General features: G+C 32.7%; 1 protein-coding gene and 1 pseudogene across 1 annotated transcript; both read left to right on the top strand.

Annotated features, from left to right (window-relative positions):
* Positions 1 to 24,475: 24,475 nt before the first annotated feature.
* LOC148786621 (adenylate isopentenyltransferase 3, chloroplastic-like) lies at positions 24,476 to 24,799 on the top strand. The gene has a single exon (XM_088886197.1). The coding sequence runs from the start codon at positions 24,476 to 24,478 to the stop codon at positions 24,797 to 24,799; it is 324 nt and encodes a 107-aa protein (XP_088742323.1).
* A 57-nt stretch (positions 24,800 to 24,856) lies between these two features.
* On the top strand, positions 24,857 to 25,327 carry LOC105179167 (adenylate isopentenyltransferase 5, chloroplastic pseudogene; annotated as a pseudogene).
* The last annotated feature ends 2,668 nt before the right edge of the window (positions 25,328 to 27,995 follow it).

Below are 27,995 nucleotides of genomic sequence, written 5' to 3'. Positions count from 1 at the left end.
TAAAATTTCTCTCCTCTTCCATGCATACTCTTTCCCACAGCCACAACCTGCCGCTGTCGCTTGCCACAGCCACAGCACACCAAATCAGTTTGTCCCCTTTCTCTTATTCTTATTCGTCCTCCCTATTCTTTAATCTCGTTTCCTTTTTTTCTTCTTTTTTATTCTATTTCTTCTTATCCTACTGTGTTTCTGTTTATTTTTGTTTTAATATGTCTGTTTCTTCATTCCTTATATTGTGTCCAATTTTGATACTATATAATGTAACAATGTAGGTATGTAGTTTATGTTTATAATTTTTTAAGTATAAACTTGGTCTATTATGTCAATCTTTTTTGTCAAACTCATGTGCCTGAAATTCTGAACACCAAAAGCACATACAGAAGTTCTGGGATCATTTTGTCTTGGTAAGGTTGGTATATACGAGTTAGTGATCTATGTTAAAGCTTTTGTTTTCTACTCATGCGTTGAGGGGGAACTAATATACCATCAATACATTGTTTTGTAAATAATAATTATTTGCATCTAAAATATTATTTATCAAATTTGAAGAGTAAAGATAATTACACAACCCTTCAAAAAAATTAATTAGTAACTAACCACATTATAAATTAGCAAAATAAATATATATTAGCATAATACCTTAACAAATGGTAAATAGATAGACACATTCACTGGAAATTCAAGTTAAGTGACCATTAAATCCAAAACATAATTCATCATTAAATATTTAAGACTACAATCAAAGTGGGTAAATGACGAACTAAGTTGCCTACTTATGTATTCATTTTAAAAGACACTATTAATGGAAGGTATACTAAAATTTAATAAATATAAAAAGTAAGTATAACAACTAATTTATTATAAAGTTATTTTAGTCAAACTAAAAATATTGCAAGAAACTTTAGAGCTATTCACAAATTTTATAATTGCAGATATATAGATAGTAAAGCCTTTATTCTATTTGAAATTAACTATAAGTTAACTTTTCAGAATCCAACTTGTATGATTCTACAAATTGTCAAAACAAAGATTTTCAAATCATATGAGGCGTTTGTAATAACATTAAGTTGCAAGAAGGGTTGTGTAATTATCTTTACTCTTAAAATTTGATAATTATTACCTTAGATGCAAATTATTATTATTTACAAAACAATGTGTTGATGGTATATTAGTTCTATCTCTTGGTCAAAGTTTATTACCTTTTCTAATCATGTTTCTAATTTATTATTAATTTATTTAAGATTAAAGAGTCCGGTGGAAAGGGGGCAAGGCTCTCCGTTCTTGGTAGAACCTCCGGAACCATAAGAATTCTTAGTTAGAATGGGATTCCAACTCAGCACCTTTTGAGTGAGATTTTGAAAAGAGTTGCTTTTTGGAGAGCACAATACGATGAAAGTTGTAAGATATGTTGGGGGCGGGGGGTTGGGGGGGGTTACAAAGAGAGTTCGAAAAGGTCAAATCTTGGATGATTCCATCATCTATGATTGAGTTGCGAAACCTTCTGGATAGGTATCCTACATCTGCACTAAATTCTTTCTGGTTAAAGAATTTCTTTCGAGTTGCTCTGGAACAATTAGGAGATTATCTTCAAATTATTAATTTATTTTGGATCGAACGTTTTTAAGTTCCACAATTTTTTCAATTTGATTATAGTCTTGTATATTTAATAATTTAATGGTTAATTATTATTTTGCTATTGATAAATGGTCCGGGAACAAAGTCGGAGGCATAATAGCATAAGGGCTGACCTATCGTAAAAGGCACTGGTGAGTTCTTTGTTTAATTATCTTCATGTGAATGGGTAATTTATTCCAAAAAATAACAAAAAAAAAGAAGGATGGTGGAATTATCCGAATTATAATTATAACTTAAAATTAATAATTTATTATATATAAAAATAAAATTTTCCTAGTTTTATTTCAAAAATTGGACTTCTCTACATTTTGATAAAATCTATATCAAATTCATTCAGGCAAGACCGAAAAACCCCAAAAGATTTGATTCCTGAAGCAACTATCTTGTCCTCAATTTTCCTTCTCCCTACTTCCTCTTGTCTAACTTTTTTCTTGTTATTTACCTACGATAGCATGAGAGGCAGAGGTTTTCGTTCGTCACTCAACGAGCTGGCACAAAAGCATAACACGGGAGTTTGTTGTGAAGAGCGCTATATCGTTTGAAATCTAATTGAATAAGCTAATTATATGTGATTTAAACTCAAATACACATAGATAAATCAAATTAAGTCTTGTCAGGTCTACATGACAATTTGAGATGATTCCTTGATCATTTGCCTTTAATCTACTATGTGTAAAGCAATTAAAAACTAACAAAAGAGGATAAGAGGATAAGACAATAAGAAAGAACAAGGGTGCTACCTGATCACGAAAACATCAAAATTGCATTACTCACAAGAATACAGCATCAACTAGCGGTGGAAACGAGCCGAGCTCGAAATTTTGATTCAAACTCAAGCTAGAGCTTTTTATTTTTTATTTATAATAAAATAAAAATTAATTTAGAATATTTATTTATTATGCTAGATTGACAAGTCCAAATTATTTTTAACAAAAATATATTCCAAACTTTCTTAAACTATTAGATGATTCAAAAAATAATAATTAATATAAAATAAAAAAAACCATAGTAACAAATATGAATTTACTAACTTGTTGAGTAAGATTATTGTTGTATAGAGATTTATAGATAACCATATTTTACTATAGAACATAGAGTTAACTATAAAAAAATTTAGAAATAAAAAATATTGAAAAATTTTGAAAAGCTCGCAAGAGCATATAATTCTTCTAGTCTTCAAGGCTTTTCACTTTGGGGGCTAGTATGATACTTGGGCTTCCGGAAGGAGAGATGTAAGAAAAATTACCAACTTGATCCTTAGCCCAAGTATTAAATTTGGTTATCTACTAAAATCTCGAGCTAGCTCGACTTTAGCTTGAGTCGAGCTCCAAACAAGCCAGCTCCACTCATCTGCCATCCATAGTATCAAAAGTACCATTGGAAGAGTATAAAGCAAATTAAACCCGATCTTGCAAAGAAAAGTGGAAAAATATGGAAAAAACGAACCTAATCGAAGTGTCATTTGCGGGAATTAGATGCATTCCAATACCATGCATGCGTTCAATTTTCAATGGCTCATAATACCCGATCATTGCACACAAGGAATCCATGGATATTGGACATTTGCATCCCCACTGTACCTTTTAGTAATTTTAATCTGTATCTCAAAAAGCACCGATGCAGTTTCCATTGCAATGCTTGTACAATGATGTATATCAACAACTTTTGCAACAGATGAGCTAAAAAATCTAAAAAAACATTTGTTTATAATCTAAAGAGTCGTGTCGTGCTTATGATCAATAGCCAGTGTAGAATGGATATCACCAAGATAACCTAATCAAATATTACAATAGTGGAGTACGAAACTCCTTAGGATACAAACCAATATTATAGATTTAAGGAATAATGACAATAAATAAAAGAATGAACAGAAATAACAAACGTGGTATGAAGTAGGCTCAAATTAAGCCAGGTTCGCACGAGGGAACACGGTCACAGTAAGTACTGTACCCAAATAACCGACCCATGGTAACACAACAAAACTAAAAACTTGACCACAAACTCCGATCATTGAGATCTCTTTACCACACTATCACAAAGACCCCAACTCATGTTTTCACAAAGACTGTAAGAATGCTTTAGGGAGATGAGCACTTTTTCTATATCTCAGGAAAAAGGGAATAAACTCCTATTTAAAGGATCGACAGAAGAGGTGGGGATGGAAGGCCTATATAGCTTTCCTTAAACCATTAAGTTGGTTTAGGAAAGGAGCCATGACTGCTGGTGAAACAAGTGAAGGAAAATTACAGAGGAGATTTGTAGAAATAGAAGGAGCAGTCGACGTATAAGAGAGGGAAGAATGAGGTTTAGGGTTAGGTGAGAGATATAAGTAGTTAGGAGAATGGGTCGGGTTACTGGGTCGGTTTTTGGGCTGTCAAGTGGGCTGGATAAGTGGGCTGCCAGGTGGACCTTTTCAATAAAGTCATTGTGCCACAAATATATAACACACTGCACCTTAGACCAAGACCTTTGTAAAGGAGGAACAAGGTTCGAAGTTTAAAGTTGGATCTGATATTCTCATCATAGCCTAAATACCCGCCTCAGTGTACCTGCACTTGAAAAATGGTATCCAACCTATAGTAGAGTTAGTCAAGAGTAAGATTTAAGATTTTCAAACAATTAACGAGTTTCTCAACAGGCAAACACTTAGTACCCATATCGGCTAGGTTTTCTCAGTTTTAATCTTTTCCAATTTTATAATATCTTTACCAAGAATGTCACGAATGAAGTGATATCTAACATCTATGTGTTTAGTCCTATCATGAAATACGTGATTTTTACAAAGTTGGATCGAGGATTAGTTGTTAGAAAAAATAGTAAGTTTATTCTGAGGAAAACCGATTTCTTTGACTAATCCTTCTAACCTTATTGCCTCTTTAAAGGCTTTAGTAGTAGCAATATATTCGCTTCAGTAGTAGATAAACTAACAATATGTTGTAGTTGGGATTTCCAACTTATGCATGAGCCAAACAAAGTGAAAATGTAAGATGTAGTGGATTTTCTACTATCTTTTTCATTTTCATAGTTAGAATCAACATACCCAACAACATGAATATAATCAGAGAATTTAGACAAGGTTATACCAATATCGTCGGAACCACATACGTACCTAAGAAGCCATTTTAAAGCCTCCCAATGTGGAGGTCCAGGGTTGGACATATATCTGCTAAGACAACTTATAGCATAAGTAATATCGAGTCTAGTGCAAACCATGAGAAACATTATAGAACCAATGACATTTGAATAAGGTATTTTGCTCATTTTCTCTTTGTTAAAATCTGTTTTTGGGTGATCTTTGCATAACTGGAAATGAGCAGCTAAAGGCACAGAAGTGGGTTTTGAATTTTTCATTGAAAACTTTTTCAAAATAGACTGTGTATAATTTTTTTGGTTTAAAAGTATTGAAAAATTTTCTCTTTTTCTAGTGATGTCCATACCAAGAATTTTTTTTGCATCACCAATATTTTTCATTTCAAAACTTTTAGAAAGATCCTTTTGCAGAAATTCAATCAGTTTTATACTAGGGCTTGCAATGAGCATGTCATCAACATATAACACAAGAAAGATAGGAATATCATTCATATACTTAAAATAGAGGCAATGATCATAACGAGTTCTTTTGAAGTTTAGAGAAAGTATAAACAAATCAAACTTCTTATTCCATTGCCTAGGGGATTGTTTCAAGTCATATAAAGATTTCTTCAGCAGGCAACATGGTCAGATTTGTTTTTATCAATAAAACCGGAAGGTTGATGCATATAAATTTTTTCGTCTAAGTCACCATGCGAAAAGGCAATTTTTAATCCATTTGCTTTAACTCGCAATCATAATGTGTAGTGAGAGCAAGAATTATATGAACAATAGTATATTTGACTATAGGTGAAAATATTTCGTTATAAGCTATCCCTTCTTTTTGAGTGAACCCCTTGGCCACTAATCTCTTTGTATTTTATGGGGTTTACCTGTTTGATTTTAAAAATGCATTTACATTCCACTATGAAACAGTTTTTGGGTTTAGGCACTAGATCCCAATTGTTATTATCCTTCAAAGATTTTATCTAATCGTTCATGGCACTAAGCTATTCTTTAGATTTTAAGGCTTCATCTACATTTGTAGGTTCAGAAATTTCAGCATTAGAGCTATATGGAAATCTTTAAGGTTAGAGGGGATCCTAGTTCTCTTGTACTTTCCCTTGCTAGTTGGTAATTATCTAGAGTAGTTTCAGTATTTTCAGGGATTTCTGTGTCTTGTTCTTCATAATTTTCTTCTATAGTTCCTCCCCAATGTTGGTTATCCTCCACCTTTTTAAAGGTTTGGTTCTTTTTGGTCTACTTCTATTGTGGTAAGACAAGGCATTTCGTTTTCATTGAAAGTGACATCTCTAAATAGGATGACTTTGAAACCAGGTTGACATGGAGGTTTTAGAGGAAGGTACGAAAGGAAAATGCACACGATGTTCTTTACTTATTACACATTCATCACAGAATTTAATTTTATCAACTTTGCCACTAAGTATTGCTTCTTTATTCAGTAGTTCCAGCCCCTTTTGACTAATATGACCAAGTTGTTTGTGCCACAAGGAAGTTCTATCATGTTCATTCTTAGATGTGGCAACGGAATCATATGTAACAAAACATAAATACAAGTTGCGTTTTTTTTCTGCTTTGAAAACAATTATTGAGCCTTTCATGATTTTCATTACACCTTTGCCCCATTTACCTTCTAATCCTTCCACTTTCAGGACAACACATGAAATAAGGTTATGGCTAAGGCCAGGAACGTACCTAACGTTTTTAATGGTTAACCTATAGCCATCTTTGAAATTTAAAGAAATGTCACCAAAACCTTTAATCTCACAGTGTTTTTCGTTTGCCATTGAAACAAAACCAGAATTTTCAATTTTAAGATTTGAGAAAATTTCTTTAAAGGGGCTCATATGGAAAGTGCAACCAGAATCAATTAACCATTCATACATATTCATAGAATGCACTATTAGTGTACAAGCATTATGTGATGCTTTTACTAACAAAATATATATGTACCTTTGTCCATATGAACAATTATTATGATCAACAAAATTATGTAGTCCTACTGATATATTGAGTAAAAATTCATGGCGGTACAAATAGTACGAAAGCATTAATATTCAATGCTTTGATCAATGAAATATATATATAATCCTATTTATACCTATTAAAACTGTTGTTCGTGCGATTAGCATGATCAACAAGAAATATATATAATCCTATTTCAAACTAGTTAAAACTTGCCGATGCATTTAGTAAGGTCAACAAAAGATGTAATCCCTACTCTAAATTAAACTCACTTCCATATTAGTATGATCAACGAAGGATGTAATCCGTACTTAAACTAAATTAATACTTACTTCCATATGATCCTTCAACATATGTATGAAAGAAATTTATTATCTCTACTTATACCAATTAAACTCGTGTCCGAGCTGTTAGTGTGATAATTAAAATGTTAAATCGTACTTATGAGTATAGGGATAAAAATACAGTATCTGTCTTGTAATTTATGGGGGGGTGTCATTATTTATCCTATACAAATTATGAAAATTAGTTTTTACAAGATCAAAATTATCAAAATTATAAAATTATAGAATTAAAATTACTAAAATAATTAGTATTATAAATAAAATATAAGTAAAAATACAACGGGCGTGTAGGTGTGTATATATTTGGAGTTATTGTTTCTTGTACTCTCTACGAATTATGTGATCTAGTGGATAGTTTTTGTTTGCGGCAAGATTTTGGTTATTCTCGATCTTCTCTTTAGTAGTAGTTTTTCAGAGATTGTTATGACTATATGACTACTTCTCCATGTTTTCGGAACATACTGGAAGGTGCAGATCTCAAATTTGCACCTTCTACCTACATGATACTTGTTGTTATCACAAGCTAAGCTTGTGAAAACAGCTGAAGGGAATAAAATAAGGTATATATAATATTGGTGCTATATGAAAGGAAATTATAAAATGAAAAGATTGCCATCTGACATATGTGACACAATGATTTCATCTTATTCTAAATGCATCATATCTTTCATTGAATTTGTAAAACAGCTTTAGAAGCTCGAGGTTATTTATGATTTGACATGGAACTTCAAAAATTTTGAGTTATTGTTGCTATGAGATCTTACAGCGAATGGTTAGTTACTCGATAGAAAATCTTTCTTGTAATAAGGAACAAGAGATTGGAGTCTAAGATTAATTGTGACAATGGAATAAGAACATAAAGAGCTGCAAGCCCTGTTGAACGTAGTTACAAATATTCTACTTGGATGATTAAAGGTTACCGGAAAGGAATTGAAGCTTTTCTTTCAAATGTATGGGTACTAAATGGTGAATTCAAGGTTAGGATTTCCCTGTTTTTTAATAAACATCTTTGCTGCAAGATTTTGTCTATTCTCGATGCTTATCTTTAGTAGTTCTTTGAATATTGTTATAATTATGATTACTTCTCCATCTTCTTCAAACATACTAGAAGGTGAGGATCTGAAATCTACACTTTCTTCCTACTTGATACTTTGCTACTATGGCAAGCTAAGCATGTAAGACAGCATAAGGCGATAAAATAAGGCATATAAAATTTTAGTGTAATACAAAAGAAAATAATAAAACGACAAGATTGGCTCTAACATATGTGACAGCATCGTTTCATCTTATTTTGAATGCATCAGATCGTCCATTGGATTTGAGAAATACCTTTAGAAGCTCAAGGTTGCTTGTGACTGGTATGTGATGAAAACTTTTAGTGATGACCTTTTCATATGTTCTTCAAAAGATATTATGTTAGCATGTCAAGTTCCTGCATGTTAATTCACCTTCCAGTGGGTCAAAAAATATAAGAAAGGGTGACAAATCTTGTGTCTGTTCACAACTTCCTACCGATCACTTCCAAATGTGTTGATGAAAGTACAGGCATGGTATCAACTTTTGCAGGAGTTTTATCTTGGTGTGCTTTCAATAGCAAATCTTTATCCCTGCTGTTTTTCTTGATTTTCATTGAACCCACATATCCATGTTTTCTTAATTTTCTTTCCTCCATTATATTGGTGAGAAGTGAAGAGGAAAGGGGAAACAGAGGTGGGACTGGAGGTGGGAATTTGATGGTGGAACAAGGAGAAATGCAGGTTATTTATAAAATGATGATAAAGTATATAAAATTACTATTATTTACTCTCAACTTCGTCTTGTGCATGCCAATAGAGGAAGACACCTCCGGTACACAGTCAAGGACGCCATGGGGTTCGCCACCTAGTTCACCTTATTTTTCGTGGACTCCTACTAGATGTTGTCCTGTGGTGGGGGGACTAATGGTGCTGGTGGTGGTAGAGTAGCCGCTAGTGTGGCAGGCTATTGCATCGTCTCATCAGTTACTGGTGCAGCTCTAGATGTTCCAGCATCATCTAGAGTCTAAGGGGTAAGGGACGGTGAGGTCGTGTCAGGCGGTGTGAGTGGTCGAAGGACTGCTTACCCAGCCTGGGAAGCATCCGACGACGCTGCTGGAAGTGGCAGGCCACGAGCACGTGCTACAGGAAGCGTACCACTAGAGATGATCTAAACAAATTATTGAGAAGTATTAGTATAAATTTTGAGATTATTGACATTAATAAGTAAATAAAAAAGAATATAATAATTCTTACACATCGAAAATATTATTATTAAGTTATGATAATTGTACTAATTAATTATTTAAAAATATATAATTCTCTTATACACATGTACAAACGGGCCAAGCATTGCTTTAAGCTTGTTTAGCCTTTCACGTTACCTTTTTGTTGTAGTTATTCATTTTTTTTTCTATTAGCATTATCTTTTGTTGACAGAAGGTTACAAAGGAACTATATATTTTTAAATAATTATTAATTACTGAAAATATTGTCCTCAATATATTTTCTATTTTTAATGATTGTCTAATTGTATTTTAATTTGAAATATTACTTTAATATTGTTATTGTTAACATTATTTTGTCAATAATATTATTATTGGGATTATTGGTCTAATTTTCTGATTATTGACATTATTGAGTAAAAATGGTATTGTTGGAAATTTTTCTAATTTTGTGATTATTGACATTGTTGTGTAAAAACGTTATTATTAGGAATATTAGCCTAATTTTTTTTTATTATTGACATTATTCTATAAAAATGTTATTATTGGAAAAATTGGTCTAATTTTTGTGATTGTTAATGTTACTATGTAAACCTGTTATTATTAGGAATATTGGTGTAATTTTTGTGATTATTTACATTACTATTTAAAAATATTATTATTAAAAATCGGTCTAATTTTTTTGATTATTTATATTATTATTTATATAATGTTATTATTGGGATTATATATTGATCTAATTTTTTTGATTATTTACATTATGATGTAAAAATTATTTTATTGGGAATATTGGCTATTTTTTTATTATTAACATTATTATTTAAATAATATTACTATTAGGATTATACATTGGTCTAATTTTTGTGATTATTTACATTATGATGTAAAAATTAACCTATTTATACAATAAACTTGACAAAAAAAATTAAGCAAATGATACAATACACACAAGAATTGCATAAATTACAAAATTATACAGTAAATTGCAGAAAAGATTACACTATACAATTACTAAATTACACAATAATTGCATAAATTACACAACTATTCAATTAATTCCAAAAAATTACATAAAATTCTATAATTGCAGAAATTACATAAAATAAATTTCTATAATTGCAGAAATTCTTAGACAACTATATATTTCTATAATTGCAGAAATTACATAAAATAATTGTTTTACAGAAATTTTTTAAAAATCACAAAAAATTGAAAGAAAATTTTTGAAAATCACCAAAAATTTATAGAATATTTTTAAAAATTATAGAAAAATATTAAAATCACCAAAAATTATGAAATGTTTTTATAATTTATTTTTTTTAAATTACAGCAAAATTAAGAAAAAAATTTTAAATTGCCGAAATGTTTTGAAAATATTTTATTTTACATTTTTTGTGGAAAATATGAAAACATTTATATAAATTACCTAAAATTTTTAGAAAAATATATTCTGAAAATACTTTTAGAAAAATATTTTCTGAAAATACTTTTAGAAATATATTCTGAAAATATTTTTTCCAAAACATTCGTTCAAAAATTTTCAGAAAATGTGGAAATTTTTTTTATGAAAATGGTGGGTAATTGAAGTAAAGTTGGAGGAAAAAAGGAAAGAGAAATGGGGAAGCAAAAAAAAGAAAAAAGGGGCAGGGGGGGGGGGAAGGATCACAAAAATAGCGGGGAAATGGGGGAACACTCACCTCTAGTGCCATTTTATGGCGACGAGGAGTTGGCCTAAGAGAGTAAGGGAGAGTGAAGGGAGTAGGAAAGAAAAAATATTTATCAAGTGTTGTATATATATTGATTTTTGGAATGGATATTTTTTAAAAAATCGTTTCAAATAACCAAGATGACGTCAATTCTGTTGACGAGCATTCTTTAAAAAACCGTACCTATTTTTTAACAGTTCCAAAAAAAAAGCCGTTGTTTTGGTATGTTTTTAACGGAACTATTCCTATTTCATAAAAACCGTTCCTAATTGTGTACCAAAACTATTTTCCCAAAAAAATCAGAAAAATTAAAAAAAAAATATAGGAAAACCCATGTCAAATATGTTAATAATCAGAAAACAGTAGAACATAAATTAATTAAAGGGATTGGAAACAAATAATGCTATGAATTAAATTGATATATGTTCAGAAGATCAAGTATATTTGTATATATAAAATTGTTAGTCTTACGTAGATGTATGTAGCATCTTATACTGTTGTATTGGATATCCTAATTAGACCGTTAAAATTTTAATCAGACTATTGGATATTATTAAATCGATAAAATAATATATTTGATGAAGTTTTGGACATTTTTGTTATACGGATATTGAGATATCATATCTTATACATAATCAACGAGGTTAAAAACGATGCAACTTTCCTTTAAACCATTTGATTTTAGATGAGGCCGCTAGATATGTTCACATATGGAATTCTTATGAACTTAAGTTTGAAATTAATCAGAGTCCCAAATGTTAAGATATCTTAATCGGGATGTGAATGAGCAATCTGTGGACATATTTAGGAACGGTATTTAGAACTCAATCAGGAACGATTTTTTCGTAATCATTTTAGGACTAGATATTTTATACATTTAGGAACGATTTATTTAAATTCATCTTTTGGAATGGTCAAATATTAAAAAATTGTTCCGAAGTTTGATTCCCCTCCAGTTTTCATTTGGCGCGAAATTAAATTTTTTGGAACTTATTTTTGAACGGTCAAAATAAATTGGCCATTCTTATATTTTGATTTTTCCTTCTTCTTTATTTAGGATATTGTAATAGGAACGTTCTATTTTATTAATATTTGTTCAAAGTTGGAAAGGACTTTGGAACGACTTCTGAATTTTTTGACAGTTTCTAAATAAAAAGATATTGTGTTTTGTTTTTTTAAAAAAATATTGATATGGACAATTATTTTGCAAATTGTACTTTTAAATTAACTGATCAACTATTTTTATAAATTATTATGGGTAATTTTTTAATTTACACTACTTTTTATGGGAAAATACACAAACACTTGTTATAGAAACACTAACTGTCAATTATAATTATTGTCTTCTTCAGTCTCGTAATCCTCGTTAAAGCTATATGCGTCAGACTCATCATCAAATTCACTATTTCCCAATCAGGATGTACCTGCTCCTTGTCGATTAGCAACAAAAAGCTCAACTATTAATTGTATACCATTTAGATCATGCAGGTCACAATTATGGTTTATCTGTTGAAATTTGTGGAGTAGGTATTGTCTCATTCACTTCAAACGCAACTTCGGTCTATCGAGAGCATCAATGACTCTTTTGCTCTTGTTTTGCAGACAACCATCCAGTCCACTTTGTCTCTTTTCATACTAAGGTACTTCGTGTAGTAGACTTGTACTGCTGCTTGTGCCACGATAAATGGTTCGTTCGTTTGGTATACTTTCTTAAAGTTTACATCAACAAGGTGAGAACGAGAATGTGCCTTCATATCTCTCATGGGATCGACCCAATGATATTTAAACAAAACGATCTGCATATTTGGCATAAGTGGGTAATCCTGAAAGGTACCGCAAAGTGCAAGTGGATCTGCCCTGGAACGTGTAAGCGGAAGTGGCGATAATAAAATGTGTAAATTAAAAATGAGATCGCAATAACACTATAGTTCCAAGGGGTGTACCCTTGGAGTTTCGGGCATTTGATATAGTTAATAATAATAAACGACAATAAAATTAATGGGGCTATTGGTTGAATGAAATACGTGAGGTCTTGTACTCACACGCGTTTGCCTTTTACTGGAGATTGGGATTTTATTATTCTTTACGCTTTCTTTAGCTCAGTTCTTCTATAAGTCATTAACGACTTTCTTTAGTGAAGAAAGAAGAAGCGTGTTGGTTATGGCAGTTAGAGTATAAACGTGTATATATATCTGCACCTTCTTGTTCTTCAAAACAGAAAAGAACAGAGCATTCCTTTATAGAAATTTGTGAGCTAAGTTCTTTTACTTTCACCTCTGATTCATTTTGCTATCTCTCCAAATGAGTTCCTACTCTATCATTGCATCCGCTTGAAATTTTACACTGACAAAAAATGTTTCAATCAAAAAAAGAAAGTACTTAAACAAAAGGTGGATTCCTCCCATCTTTCTTCTTGCCCTTGTCTCCCTTGTCCTTCGATTGTGATAACACATTGTTCAATCGTGATAATGTAACATACTTCTTTCCATCCTTCTCCAAAAATGTACATGTTGACATATGAGATTTGGTCTCTGGTTGTAAAGGCTGTTTTGAAAATACCTCCTATCTCCTTGTTCATCGTGGTGGAGCTCTAATATTAACTTTTGGGATTGGTGGCTGCAGATGACATGGTTTATTTTGTGGAGGAGGCTTAGAGCTTTGAGCTGCATCTTGTTTCTGAGATGTGGAAGACTTGTATGATGGCTTCCATGGTTGTTTGTATGCAACTTTTTGTTTATACCAGGGTGGCTTCAATGGTTTGGGTATTACCTATAAGGAAAATGAAATAAACCTAATAAGTAAATGATAAACAAAATTCTTGAAATTACTTGAGAATTACTTACTGAAGCTGCACTTTGTTCGTTTGTATGATGGACTGCAGTACTTGAAAGCTCTTGTTCCTTCATGCCCTGAAAAAACAGTCAATATCAAGTATTAGAACATGTAAAATTAAAATGGAATGAATGGGTGCTGAAGTTTCTTACCACAAACTTGTTCTCCTCAAATGCTAAAATTTGTTCTTGCATCCCTTGCAAAAAAGTTATTAAGTAATAATGAATGGCAACTTAAAATTGAATGGGTACTGATGTTTTTTACCATAGAGTTGTCTCCCTGAAACGCATCATTTTTAGTCAAAATATCCTTGTCACCGACCTCCTTTTCAACCTGCAGCAAAATCAGATTTAGATAAGTATGAAATCAACACACCAAAATCAGATTTAGATATTCAGTCGTACCCTTCTTTTCTTGCTTGCATGAGCCTCTTTTTCTTTGATTTTTTGTATCACTTGACTAAATGCATTAGTGAATTGTGTATCTTCTTGCAGGTTCTTCAATGGACATAGTCGGGCATTGCGTTTCTCCTCACCGCATTGGCTGCTCTTGACAGTCTTCTGCACTATTTTCAACCTATTCTGCGGTTTCCCTTTACCATTTTTCTTCTACTTTGACACTATCTGATCAGGTTCCCTCCTTCTAGATTTTAGAGGCCTACCAGCCCCCCTACCAAAGTTTGGTTGCAAATGAGGGATGAATTATGTAGCAGTCCACAATTCTCTACCAACCATAGGCATAATTGCAGTTTTATAAACATTCTTATAAGATGTCCCACTATAGCACTCATTCACATGTTCACATGGGATGCCATTCAAATCCTATTTCCTGCAAGAACAGCTTCTCTTGTCCAAATAACCTGAATGTTGTGAACCATCAAAATTGCTTAACTGATAATGAGATGAATCAGCCTTTATGGGAATGCAATCTGCGGACTTTTCAATTTTAAGAATCCTAGGACATATAACACCAGTTCATTTCAGTTCTGCCCTATCCCTGTTCTCCTGTAATCATCTCATTAAATACTCTGTGATCTATTCAAGCATAGTGACAATAGGCTTCTCCCTAGCCTCCAAAATGTTCGTGTTAAATATTTCACAACAATTATTCAATAAAACATCACACTTAATATCAATTTTGAAGTGTGATCTACTCCACTGTGTAGGGGGTTTATCATCAAACCATTCTACAGCAGGTTTATCAAGTACTGACATTTGTTTCATATACAATCTGAATTCATTAAGGGTAGCAACCCTTGCAGCCTTCCACAAATAGTTTTTAAATGCCAAACCCCTGAAGCCTGCATTCTTCAAGTTAGAATCTAGATGTCTTACACAAAACTTATGATCTGGAGCAGGAAACACTTCCTCAAATGCTTAAACTAACCTCTTTTGCTTATCAGATATGAAACACCACTGATCATCTCTACCCACCCCCAAATCAGATATCAGAAGCCTTAAAAACCACTTCCACGTAACCCTCATTTCTTTTCCAACAACAGCATATGCAACAGGATAAGTATTGTTATTCGGATCAATGCCTACTGCTGTTAATAGAACACCCCAAAAAGGACCTTTTAGATGACATCCATCAACACCTACCACCTGTCTACACCCCCCATTAAACCCATTTTTCAAGGCAACAAAACACACATAATGAATTTCAGATCAGTATCTACCCCTACCACCCCTGTGGAGCCTTGGTTAGATTTCAGCAATTCATGTGCATAATCTTGCATCATGGAATATTGTACCTCAGGAGCACCCTCTATTGATTTTAGTGCGTTTCTTTTGGCTCTATACGCTTGATCTCGTGATACATTGACTCTTAAATCCTGAATGACATCAACCCTAAAACCCTTGATATTTCTTTTTGGATCACTTCTGAATTTTTTAATGTACTTTTCTACAAGCCACTTTGATTTTAAATTTTTAACATGATAGTCCCTTCCACAAGTGTGATTGGAATTGTATTCTCTTATCATAAATGTGCATTCATCAGTCATTTTGTGTGTATTTATCCTCCACTGACAATCTTCCTTAGCACATCTAGCATACATTCTGTTCTTATCATTCTTGGTGATTTTCAAATGCCTTCTTGATTTTATTGCATGGCTGTAAATGACATTTCTAAATTCAGATTTAGTGCTGAAGATCATATCTAATTCAAAGGTAGGATCATATTGTTCCACAGGATTGAAAACAATTTGACTATGTTGTTTCATAATCATCAGACCCCTTTTCACTCGGAAAGTCATCCTCACTCCCAAATAGGTCTTCTTCTCCCTTTTCATTGCTACCTTTGTCATGATCTTTATTTTTTTCTTTCTTTTCTTTCATATTAGTTTCTTCCGCAACTCTTTGTATTCGTTTTTCCAGAGCCTCTTCATCAATACACTCTCCTATTTTTTTAGTATTTATGTTATCATTTCTCAAATCATAGTCACTATGTTCAAATGATTCAGATTCTTTCAAATTTTCACCTTCTTTAGTTAACCCACCCTCCTGAGGTTGTGTACTACATTCACCAACCCTCTATCCATAATATTCCCATTAACTTCAACATATATATCGATTTCTTTTTGAAGAGCAATACCAATCACACATGAAACAAAATATCATAATTATTTACTTTCTAATACACATCTCCAAGCTTTGTGAAATATTTCCTATTACCAAAATAGCCCACCTCACTAGCCATTTCATTCAGTTTTCAAATAGATATTTCATAAACATCCTCATAATCAAATTTGTACATTACATTCCCCAAAAAATATAATGTAATGGTTGCTAACATAGTTTCATTACTATCTGAAAGAGAAAAAAAAGGAACATAAACAAACAAACGCAAAACAGAACAAGTTAAAATTCATACAAAATCATACATAAAAAAAAAACAGAACAAGTCAAAGCAGAACAAGTTAAAAAGTTTAATCAAAGAAAAATTCATAAAAAATAATACAAAAAAAAGAAAACATAATGGATACATTTACACATAATTTCAGAAAATGAACACATTTACACGCACATGGGCAACATAAAATATTCAACAGACAGACAGGGGAAAAAAATATCGTCCATTGTTACTTTCAAGACAATAATAACACAATGGGACCATAGTGTTGGAGATTTCGGAACAAAAACACAATGGACCACTTTCAATTTTTGGGACCACAAAAAACCCTACATGTCACGCTAAAAGAATTTTTTTTTGAAAATATAGAAATGTACAGTACGGAGGTGGAGGAAAATTGTTAAACTCAGGATCCCAAAGTGGCATTACTTCAATCGAGTTTCTTCCTCCTCAATCGATGATAAATTATTTGTGGGAGTTGAAAGAAAGGTTTTTAGGGTTCTTCGATTTGGGCGAATTGCGATTTGGGGGTGAATTTTTTTAACTGCTTCTATTTTACAACTTTCTTTTTTAACTCCTCAGTTTTTTACATTGTTGCCACGTCATTATTTTTTTTTCCCACGTGTCATGCCACGTATGCTGCTGACTGTGTAATTTTTTCCCAATTATCCTAATTTTCCCGCCTAAAGCCACGTCATTCGCCACGCAAGCTCCAACGTGTTTAAGTTGCCCACGTGGACGTCGGAATCCTAAGCCCCAAATCTCTCCGCTGTGTTTTTGGGCAATTTTGGTCGGAAGGACAAAAATTGCCAAAAAATCAATAATTACAGGACTGAAATTGTCAGTCATGTAGTTACAGTCCCAATTCTACCACCCCCCGTACTTTTGGGACAAATTTCGCAATTTTGCCTTAGAATTATTGTGAAATATAAACAAACTCATATCAATTTAAGGCTCATAAACACTACAATTAATATGATCAAGAATAGATAAAAATTATCTTAATTATAAATGTGAATATATTTATGATGTTTGTATCAATAAAGTATAATATAGTATTGTGCGATCCTATCTATACCAAGTAAAAATTAATGTCCCATCTATTTATTATGATCATCAAGTGAAAAATCGTGTACGTGCAATTAGTGTGGTCTACAAAAAAAGTTATTATGTTGATCAAGTCTAAAACCAATGTCCGTACAATTAGTGTACAAGGATTATGTGATGCTATAAACTAACAAATTATGTAGTCCTAATGATATACTGAGTTAAAATTCAAGGTTGTACAATTTGTATGAAATCCATTAATATTCTATACTTTGACAAACCAAATATATAAGTAATCCTATTTATACCAATTAAAACTCATGTCCATGCGATTAGTATGATCAACAAGAAATATATATAATCCTATTTGCAACTAGTTAAAACTTGCCGATACATTTAGTACGATCAACAAAAGATGTTATCCTTATTCAAACTAAATTAATACTCACATCCATATGAGTACGAACAACAAAGGATGTAATCCGTACTCAAACTAAATTAATACTTACTTCCATATGATGCATCTACATATGAACGAACAAAATTTATTATCTCTACTTATACCGATTAAACTCGTGTTCGAGCAGTTAGTGTGATCATTAAAATGATGAATTCTACTTATATGTATAAGGATAAAAATACAGTTTCTGTCGTGTAATTTATGAGGGAGTGTCCTTTTTCATCCTACACGAATTATGAAAATTAGTTGTTAAAAGACAAAAATTATCAAAATTATAAAATTATAGAATTAAAATTACTATAATAATTATATCAATAAAATATAAGTAAAAATAGGATGGGTGTGTAGGTGTGTATATATGTACACATATATATCCGGAGTTCTTGAATAAAGTTGAAATTAAATCAAATTATTCTCGATTGCATTTGAAGTTGATGAATAAATGTATAATATGAATATATTAGTGTAAGACTACTAACACGAATTGTGATCACATTTTAACATTTATGATACCTATAGAAGTGTATTAATCTTTGCTATATTCTTGAATATGAATGAGGAATAAGTTGTGTGATTAATTCTTGTACCATTTATCTAAGTTAATAAAACTCATATACGTACATTTATGGTGTTTCCATCAACGAAATATTTAGTCCTAGTTACAAATTAAAACTTTGTTTGTAGAATTTTTGTTAAATATAATCCAACTCATATCAATTTATAGCTCATGTCAGTACAACTAATATGATCAAGAATGGTTGCAAATTATGATAATTATAAATGTGAATATATCAATAAAGTATAATATAGTCTTTTGCGATCCTCTCTATGGCAAGTAAAATTCATGTGTCGTGTATTTATTATGTTCATCAAGTGAAAAATCATGTACATGCAATTATTGTGGTCTACAAAGAAGTTATTATGTTGATCCATTAAAAAACCAATGTCCGTACAATTAGTATACAAGCATTGTCTGATGCTTTTACTAACAAAATATATATGTACTTTTGTGCATATGAACAATTAGTATGATCAACAAAATTAGGTAGTCCTACTGATATATTGAGTTAAAGTCCATGGTGGTAAAATTAGTATGAAAGCATTAATATTCAATGCTTTGATGAACAAAATATATGTGTACTCCTTTTTATACCAATTAAAACTCATGTTTGTGCGATTAGCAAGATCAACAAGCAATATATATAATCCTATTTACAACTAGTTAAAACTTGCCGATACATATGTATATATATATATCCGAAGTTGTTGAGTAAAGTTGAAAATTAAATCAAATTGTTTGCATCACATTTGAGGTTGATGAATAAATGTATAATACGAATATATAAGTATAAGATGACTAACACAAACTTTGATTGCATGTTAACATTTATGATATCTATAGAAGCGTATTAATCATTTCTATATTCTTGAATACGAACGAGGAATAATTTGTGTGATTAATTCTTGTAATATTTATCTAAGTTAATAAAAATCGTATACGTACATTTATAGTGCTTACATCAATGAAATATTTAGTCGTTGTTACCAATTAAAACTTTGATTCTAGAATTATTGTGAAATAGGGAAAAGTATCATTTCAGTACGCTAAGTATGCATAATTTTAATTTTAGTCCAAAGCAATGTCCATATTTGTTTAGGTCCAATAACTTACGAAATTGCTTACTTTTAGTCCTCTGGTAGATTTTAGGACAATATACCCCTATGCAACTTTTGAAAGGCAGTTTAAGTCTATATGCACTCACTTCACAGATTTTTGTAGATTTTTGTTAATGCTCGCCTAGAATGGTATAAGAGCCTAGGTTTATTGAAGAAATATATAATTATATTATATTTTAATATTATTTATCCACTAATTGAGGAGACTCTTCAAGAGAAAATAGAACCGAACGAAAGTTCGAGTTACTCTGAAAACATAGAATATTTTCAGATTCTGGAAATACAAAGAAGAGAATTTCTCATTGAAATTCTTGACAAGTGTGACAACGGTCCCAAGAGGATTGATCGAAAACGTCTCAAGCCGGAAGAAGAACATGAGTGGCTGAGAAATTTTAGGGTTCGACAAGTACTACCAAGAAATGCAGTGAGACGTCTACACTCCACTGAAATCCATGGTAGAATCCCTGCTAGGAGAAACGGAACGGGTAAATTCCTACATAATTTCAGTTCTAAAAATTATGACTGACTGGAAAGAACTCAAGCCAGATACATCAAAGATCTCCTAAGATCTGAGGGAGATACAAATGAAGGTTCAAGACTATAGATATAGGTTAATCCATATACCTACGAAAATAGAATCTTTAAGCCAAAAGGTGGACGAGGTCCTTAAGATCCATCCCGATCTACACAAGGGCCTTACAGATCTGAGGGTAGAAATTACAGATCTAAACAGAAACCAAAGGAATAACGCTGAGACTTCAAGATCCAAACACGAGGGAATCATGGACGCCCTTGGAACAGTACCTCTTCTACACAAGAAGGGGAAGGCTATGAAGATTCCAAAGCCAAAGTCCAGAGAAGATCTTATTATAGCATCTTTCATATCTATAAAATAATGGAGGTAGCGAGAGCGGATCTATCAGATTTACAGGAATTGGCAGAATCCTTGGGCGATAGAATACACCTTAGGCGAGGAGAAACCCAAAAAGAGTGCCAGAAAATACACCTTGGGCGAGGATAGTGCTCCATCCCATATATCCATATGGCGCTATACTGAACCTGGATATTATCGATTTCTGAAATATCGAGAAGCTGATAGATGAATGGATTGTAGCAATCAAGATAGCAACAAATACCCTAGAGCTCGACAAAGAAAACTTCATAAAGCTTGTGGTGTTGAGTTTGGAGGGATCTGTGAAGATCGGATGGGATAATACCTTAGAAGATAGCAAAGCTAGCATCCTTGCGGAAGACTCGAAAGGTGCGATAGCAAACCGGCTGGGAAGGCTTATCAAGATACACTTCATCGGAGATGGATACTTCGAAGGAAGTAGAGTATCCACAAGCTCTCTTCAGCAATGAGTTAAGAAGTATTTGCGTAGTAGATGAATATATCTATTGGTTCCGTAAGTATTTCTTTAGAGTGGAGTAGCAACAGAAGTAGCAGCTCCAATGTTCTTCGCAATGATATGCAGTCCATAGAGGGAAATGTTGATCCAGTCATACAAAGTACCTGAAGGTCAACTAGATTCAGTGGCCTGAAGAATGTCTTTCCTTTAAGACAAACTGAAGGATTGGTGTTATCAAAAATCGATCCAGAAGAATATGAAAAGACTGAGAGGTAAAATCAAACGAACTCCTCTTTGTTGTGATAACAATGATTGTCCAACTATTATAGGAGAATCAAGCAAGCCAAGGAGTTCAAGGAGAACCTTTTCCCGATGAAGATCAGGTGGTCCAAGTCTAAATCTAGAATATATAAATCTGGACAAAGAAGAGGACCAACAAGGGTTGAATCCCAAGGATCTAAACAAATAGATACAAGATCCACTGGAAGAACCCCTACAAGAACTTTTAGACGGGCCCATACCCGAGCCAATCAAAGTTTCAAAGACTGCAATTGCTGGACTTGCAGAGCAAAAAGGACATATATCTCCTGATTGCTCGCAGAAACATGGTGAATTGTGAAAATTTGAAGCCACGAATGATATTTTTTATACAGTTTACTATGGTGATTTGGTACCCATCTACCAATTCGAAGATCTTCCTTCAGACAAAAACGTCTATAAGGAGGAAATAGAGATTGCTTTAGATTGATCTTCAACAAAGTCAGAATAATTACAACGAGAGAGATAGGCTTCAAACTTCCAAAAGCCTATCAAGATTTGTTTCCAGAATGCCGGTGTCAAACAAAACTATGGAAAGAATCATGGGACAAGATTCCAACCTCAGCCCATACGACGGATTTAGGATTGGAGGAATTGGGAAAGTCTTGAACCAAATAGGACTGAACCAAAGGAAGCATCACATAATCTATAAAGTCAGTTCAGGTGAGTTTGCTATACCTATGAAGCTTACTGGTAATGTGATGGAAAGACAACTAATTCCTAAAGAAGAAATTGTTGAAGAATTAAGTAAGCTTATAGAAAAAGTAGCTGTCACTATGAAATGGATCCACTTAGGAAATATTGAAGTAGTAATAAAAGCGCCTTTTTTAAGGAAGGAATTGATTCAGAAATACATTTATAAATAATAGGTAGAAGAATGAATAACGATGGTTGTCTTGGAATAATGATAGGTAATCTGTATGCAGGAAAATTGATGTTTGACATTAATCCTAGGATTGTATACAATCTAGTAGACCAAGATTTTAGTAGAGTCTTAACCCTTCATCAAGATTTCAAAAGAAAAGATCTAATGAAAGAAGGTAATAGACCATATTCTATAACTTATAGAATAGTTTATGCCCTTTCGAATACGCATCATTCAGATTTGTTTCTTACGAAAGAGTATTTTGAGATTCCTAGAATTTTCAAGGAATTCGCCAAGGTAATGACATCAGATCCTATTAGGATACTCAGAATAGTTGGTGTTGATATCATCATAAAAGATCACCCAGTTTTAGATAAAACACTTAGCTCTAGAACTGAGTTTAGTAGTTGAATGTCCTTTTCGGAACATAGAATTGCAGGCTATAAAGGACAGAAGAAAGAGTTATTAAAAGCTATGGATGCCTTGAAGGATGGAATGAAATACAAGTTATATTTGACATCACTAAGAAAAAGAATTTTTTCCCTTGTGATGATTTATATCATCTGCAGCAACCAGTTGTTGGAAAATGTGAAGGCATGTTAGAAATAGCAGGCCATGAAATTTTAGTTGCAGGTGTTGCAGGATGAGTAAACGGGAGTATGACTTTGGGGTTAAGTTTCATTGAAGATCATAAACCATGGTGACGAAAAGGTAACGGAATGGAATTCAGTCTTGATGGTGTTACCATAAGGATTGAATGACGTGCCCCTTTTCTATATACATATCTGTTAGTATGTTGTATGATCAATATAAGACAGAGTATTTTGGAGCTTATATTGATTCAGGTTCAGGAATTTGCACAGCAAAACCTGGAGTTATTCCCAAGGAAGCAAGGAAAACCTTACCCGTTATTGCACGAAGGGATTTTTCACAAAAAATCCTGATACTCAATAAGGGAATACGAGAAGCCAAGATCATAACTGGAGGAGCATTTGGATCACCTTGGTTTAGGGTAAAAACACCTCATATTTACTTTCATGATACTGGTGTCAATATCTTGTTGGGTAACAATTTTATTCAAATATTTGCAAGATATATGCAGGATAATCAAAGGAATTTGTTAATCAAATATTTGTCGATACCTTCAGTCGGTTCATTGTGGAAAAAGTGCCTTGTGAGTGTAATCCTTTATTGAGATATTGGATCAGGCTACTCTGAGCCTGTTAATCACTATACTGTTGATTTAATTATTTCACTATTTCTTTCATTTGTTATTATCTTTTAAGTTGTATATTGGCCTATAATAATATTACGGAGTTTCGTAATCCTATTTTTGTATTAGATAGGATTTTTTGATGATTTCCGCTCTACACTACTCAAACTAAATTTATGCTCTACACTACATCCCAAGAATAATTTTTTTTAAAAAAATAATTATCAATGGATTTATTGCATCTCTTATGGTACCTGCACGGTGTAGATTTTGACATCTTAATTATGATTAGTATTTGTATTATCTTTTTACGACAACTTTGCAATAATTAATGATTCTTTTCCTATTTCGTAAATACTAAATACAGTAATTTGGACAAAGCCTTACTCATGATTCATTTGAATTGTTATTTAGTAAGTGGATAGGGATAGGGGTGAAGTTATGAATGGCTTGATTTGTTCCACATTGTGTGTACGTACGTATGTATAAATACCCCCCTACACATCCAATGTTTCTTCATTTTTCAAACAATTGTCTAGGTAATTTCTTTCACATCAATGAAACTTTTTCGTGATTCTCTCTAGAGCCCAAAAATGTTTGAAGTTTTTCTTCAAACAAATCCTTTTCAAGAAGAGCAGTTCAACCAAGAATTGAGAAGAGCTTGTCACTCTATGATAGATAGATATTCTAAAGTAGTAGATTGTATTTGGTACATGTTTTGTTTGTTTTGTTTCAGAGTATTCTAACATGGGCCCCTTTTTCTTTTTTAATTTGTATGATGAAATTGACAGGTGTTAAAAAAAGTAAATGTAATTACCTAGAATCTCGATCTCCGCCTAGAAGCTAACACAATCTAGCACGACGAACTTTTCAGTTCGGGGCATGATGAACAAGCACCATGGGAAGGATAAGGTGGTGGTAGTATTAGGTGCCACTGGCATAGGCAAATCGCGCCTGGCACTAGACCTGGCCACCCATTTCGAGGCAGAGGTCATCAACTCGGACAAAATTGAGGTCTACAAGGGCCTAGACATAGTAACCAATAAGGTGAGCAATGAGGAATGTTGCGGCGCGCCACACCATTTGCTCGGAATCATTGATCCCGAGGTGCATGATTTTGTGCATCATGCATTGCTGGCTGCTGATGCCATCGTACAAAAGAATCGGTTGCCAATCATTGCTGGAGGGTCTAATTCCTTCATATAGGCATTTGTTAGTGACGACACTGAATTTCCCTCCAAGTACGCGTGTTGCTTTCTCTGAATGGATGTGGCGATCCCAGTCTTGCATTCATACGTGTCGAAAAGGGTTGATCAGATGGTGGATAGCGGGTTGGTGGAGGAGGGTAAGGTATTTTTTGACCCAAAAATTCGTGACTATGATTATGGGATTAGGAGTGCCATTAGGATCCCCGAGATGGATGTGTTCTTCAGGAGTGACGGTATTGTCGATGGTGCAACTTGGGCTATGCTTCTTAAGGCAGCTATTAATGAAATTAAGATGAACACTTGCAAATTAGCTTGCTGTCAAGTTGAACAAATTTTGAGGATGAGGGAGGAATTCCGGTGGCAGATCCATCGGTTGAACGCCACAGAGGTATTCCTTCGATGTGGTGGAGATAGCAATGAAGCATGGGAGAAATTGGTGCTGGAGCCTAGTACGAAAATTGTGGCTCGTTTCATTTGCAAAGAAAACATAGATCTGAAACCGACTGCATACGAACAATTAGTATGATCAATTATGTACCTTCATGCATATGAACAATTACTATGATCAGAAAAATTTTGTAGTCCTACTGATATACTGAGTTAAAATTCATGGCAGTACAATTAGTGTGAAAGCATTAATATTCAATGCTTTGATTAGCGAAATACATATGTAATCCAATTTATACCAAATTAAACTCATGTCCGTGTGATTAGCATTATAAAGAAGAAATATTTATAATCCTATTTGCATCTGGTTAAAACTTGTCGAACCATTTAGTGCGATCAACAAAAGATGTAATCCCTACTCACACTAAATTAAGAACACTTCCGTATGAGTATGATCAAAGAAGGATGTAATCCGTAGTCAAACTAAATTAATACTTACTTCAATTAATGTTTCTACATATGTACGAACAAAATTTATTATCTCTACTTATACCAATTAAACTAGTGTTCGAGCAGTTAGTGTGATCATTTAAATATTAAATCCTATTTATTTGTATCGGTATAAAAATACATTTTTTGTCTTGTAATTTATGAGGGGGTGCAATTTTTTGTCCTACGCAAATTATGAAATTAGTTTTTACAAGTCCAAAATTGTGAAAATTATAGAATTAATAGAATTAAAATTACTAAAATAATTAGTGTTATCATTAAAATATAATTAAAAATACTATGGGCATGTAGGTGGATATATATGTACACATATATATCCGGAGTTCTTGAATAATGTTGAAAATTAATTCAAATTATTCGCTATTACATTTGAGGTTGATAATTAAATGTGTAATACGAATATATTGGTATAAGACGAGTAACACGAATTGTGATCGCATGTTAACATTTATGATATCTATAGAAGCATATTAATCATCGCTATATTCTTGAATATGAACGAGGAATAAGATGTGTGATTAATTCTTGTAGCATTTATCTAAGTTAATAAAACTCATATATGTACATTTATGGTGCTTCCATCAACGAAATATTTAGTCCTAGTTACCAAATTAAATTTTGTTTATAGAATTATTTTGAAATATAATCCTACTCATATTAATCTAAAGCTTATGTCAGTACAATTATTATGATCCAGAATAGTTCCAAATTATCTTAATTGTATATGTGAATATATTAATGATATTTATATCAATAAAGTATAATATAGTCTTGTGCGAGCCTATTTATACCAAGTAAAAATTCATGTTCCGTGTATTTATTATGATCATCAAGTGAAAAATCGTGTACATGCAATTACTTTGGTCTACCAAAGAAGTTATTATGTTGATCCAGTCTAAAACCAATGTCTGTATAATTAGTGTACAAGCATTATGTGATGCTTTTACTAACAATATATATATGTACCTTCTTGCGTATGAACAATTAGTATGATCAACAAAATTATGTAGTCCTACTGATATACTGAGTTAAAATTCATGGTCATACAATTAATATGAAAGCATGAATATTCAACGCTTTGATTAACGAAATATATATGTAATCCTATTTATACATATTAAAACTCATGTCCATGCTATTAGCATGATCTACAAAAAATATATTTAATCCTATTTGCAGCTAGTTAAAACTTGCCGATATATTTAGTACGATGAACAAAAGATGTAAGCCCTACTTGGTATAATTGGTAGCCAAATGACTGATTAAAATGCTGACCTTGGCAGCCCAATTACCTGACCCACTTGGCAGCCCACACCCGACCCGTTAACCCGACCCATCCTATCTAACTACTTTATAACATTCATAAACCTTAATCTTCGTTTCCCTCCTCTCTGTTTTTTCTGCACCGTCTACTTCCTCTCCTCTCCAAATCCTCTCTGTGATTTTCTGCTTTCTCTTCTACGATAGCCATGGCCACTTTCCTAAACCAATCTAATGGTTTTAGGAAAGCCACCAAGGTTTTCCTTATCTACCACTGTTTTCACTCCTTTAAATAGGGGATTCTCCCTTTCGGCTAAAACATGAATCAGGCTGTTTATCTCCTTCACCATTCACCAAAGTTCTTTGTGAAATATTGAGTTTGGGTCTTTGTGACCGTGTGATACTGAAATCTAAGTCATCGGAGTTGTGGTCAGGTTCTTGGTATGTGGAGTTACCTTGAGTCAGTTCATTGTGGAAATGGTGCCTTGTGACCGTATTCCTTTACCGAGATATTGGATTTGGCTACTCTAAGCCTGTTACTCACTATACTGTTGATTTAATTATTTCATTATCTCTTGCATTTGTTATTATCATTTAAGTTGTATATTGGCTTGTAACAATCTTAAGGAGTTTCGTACTCCCATTTTTGTAATAGTTGGATAGGATTTTTTGGTGATTTCCGCTCTACACTACTCAAGCTAAATTTATAGTCACTTCCATATGAGTATGATCAAGGAAGGAGGTAATCCGTACTCAAACTAAATTTGTACTTACTTCCATATGATGCTTCTACATATGTAGGAATAGAATGTATAATTTTGATAATTTTAGTAGTTTATACTAACTGCTCGAACACTAGTTTTATTGGAGTAGAGATAATAAATTTTGTTGATATATATGTAGAAGTCTCATATGGAAGTAAGTATTAATTTAGTTTGAGTACGGATTACATCCTTCGTTGATCATACTGATATAGAAGTGAGTATTAATTTACTTTGAGTAGGGATTACATCTTTTATTGATCGTAATAAATGTAT

The sequence above is a fragment of the Sesamum indicum genome, linkage group LG10 (assembly GCF_026168435.1).
Source record: "Sesamum indicum cultivar Baizhima isolate 11 linkage group LG10, ASM2616843v1, whole genome shotgun sequence".
NCBI lineage: Eukaryota > Viridiplantae > Streptophyta > Magnoliopsida > Lamiales > Pedaliaceae > Sesamum > Sesamum indicum.
Note: the sequence above shows the minus strand (reverse complement) of the source record. Positions and strands in the feature narration are given on the sequence as shown.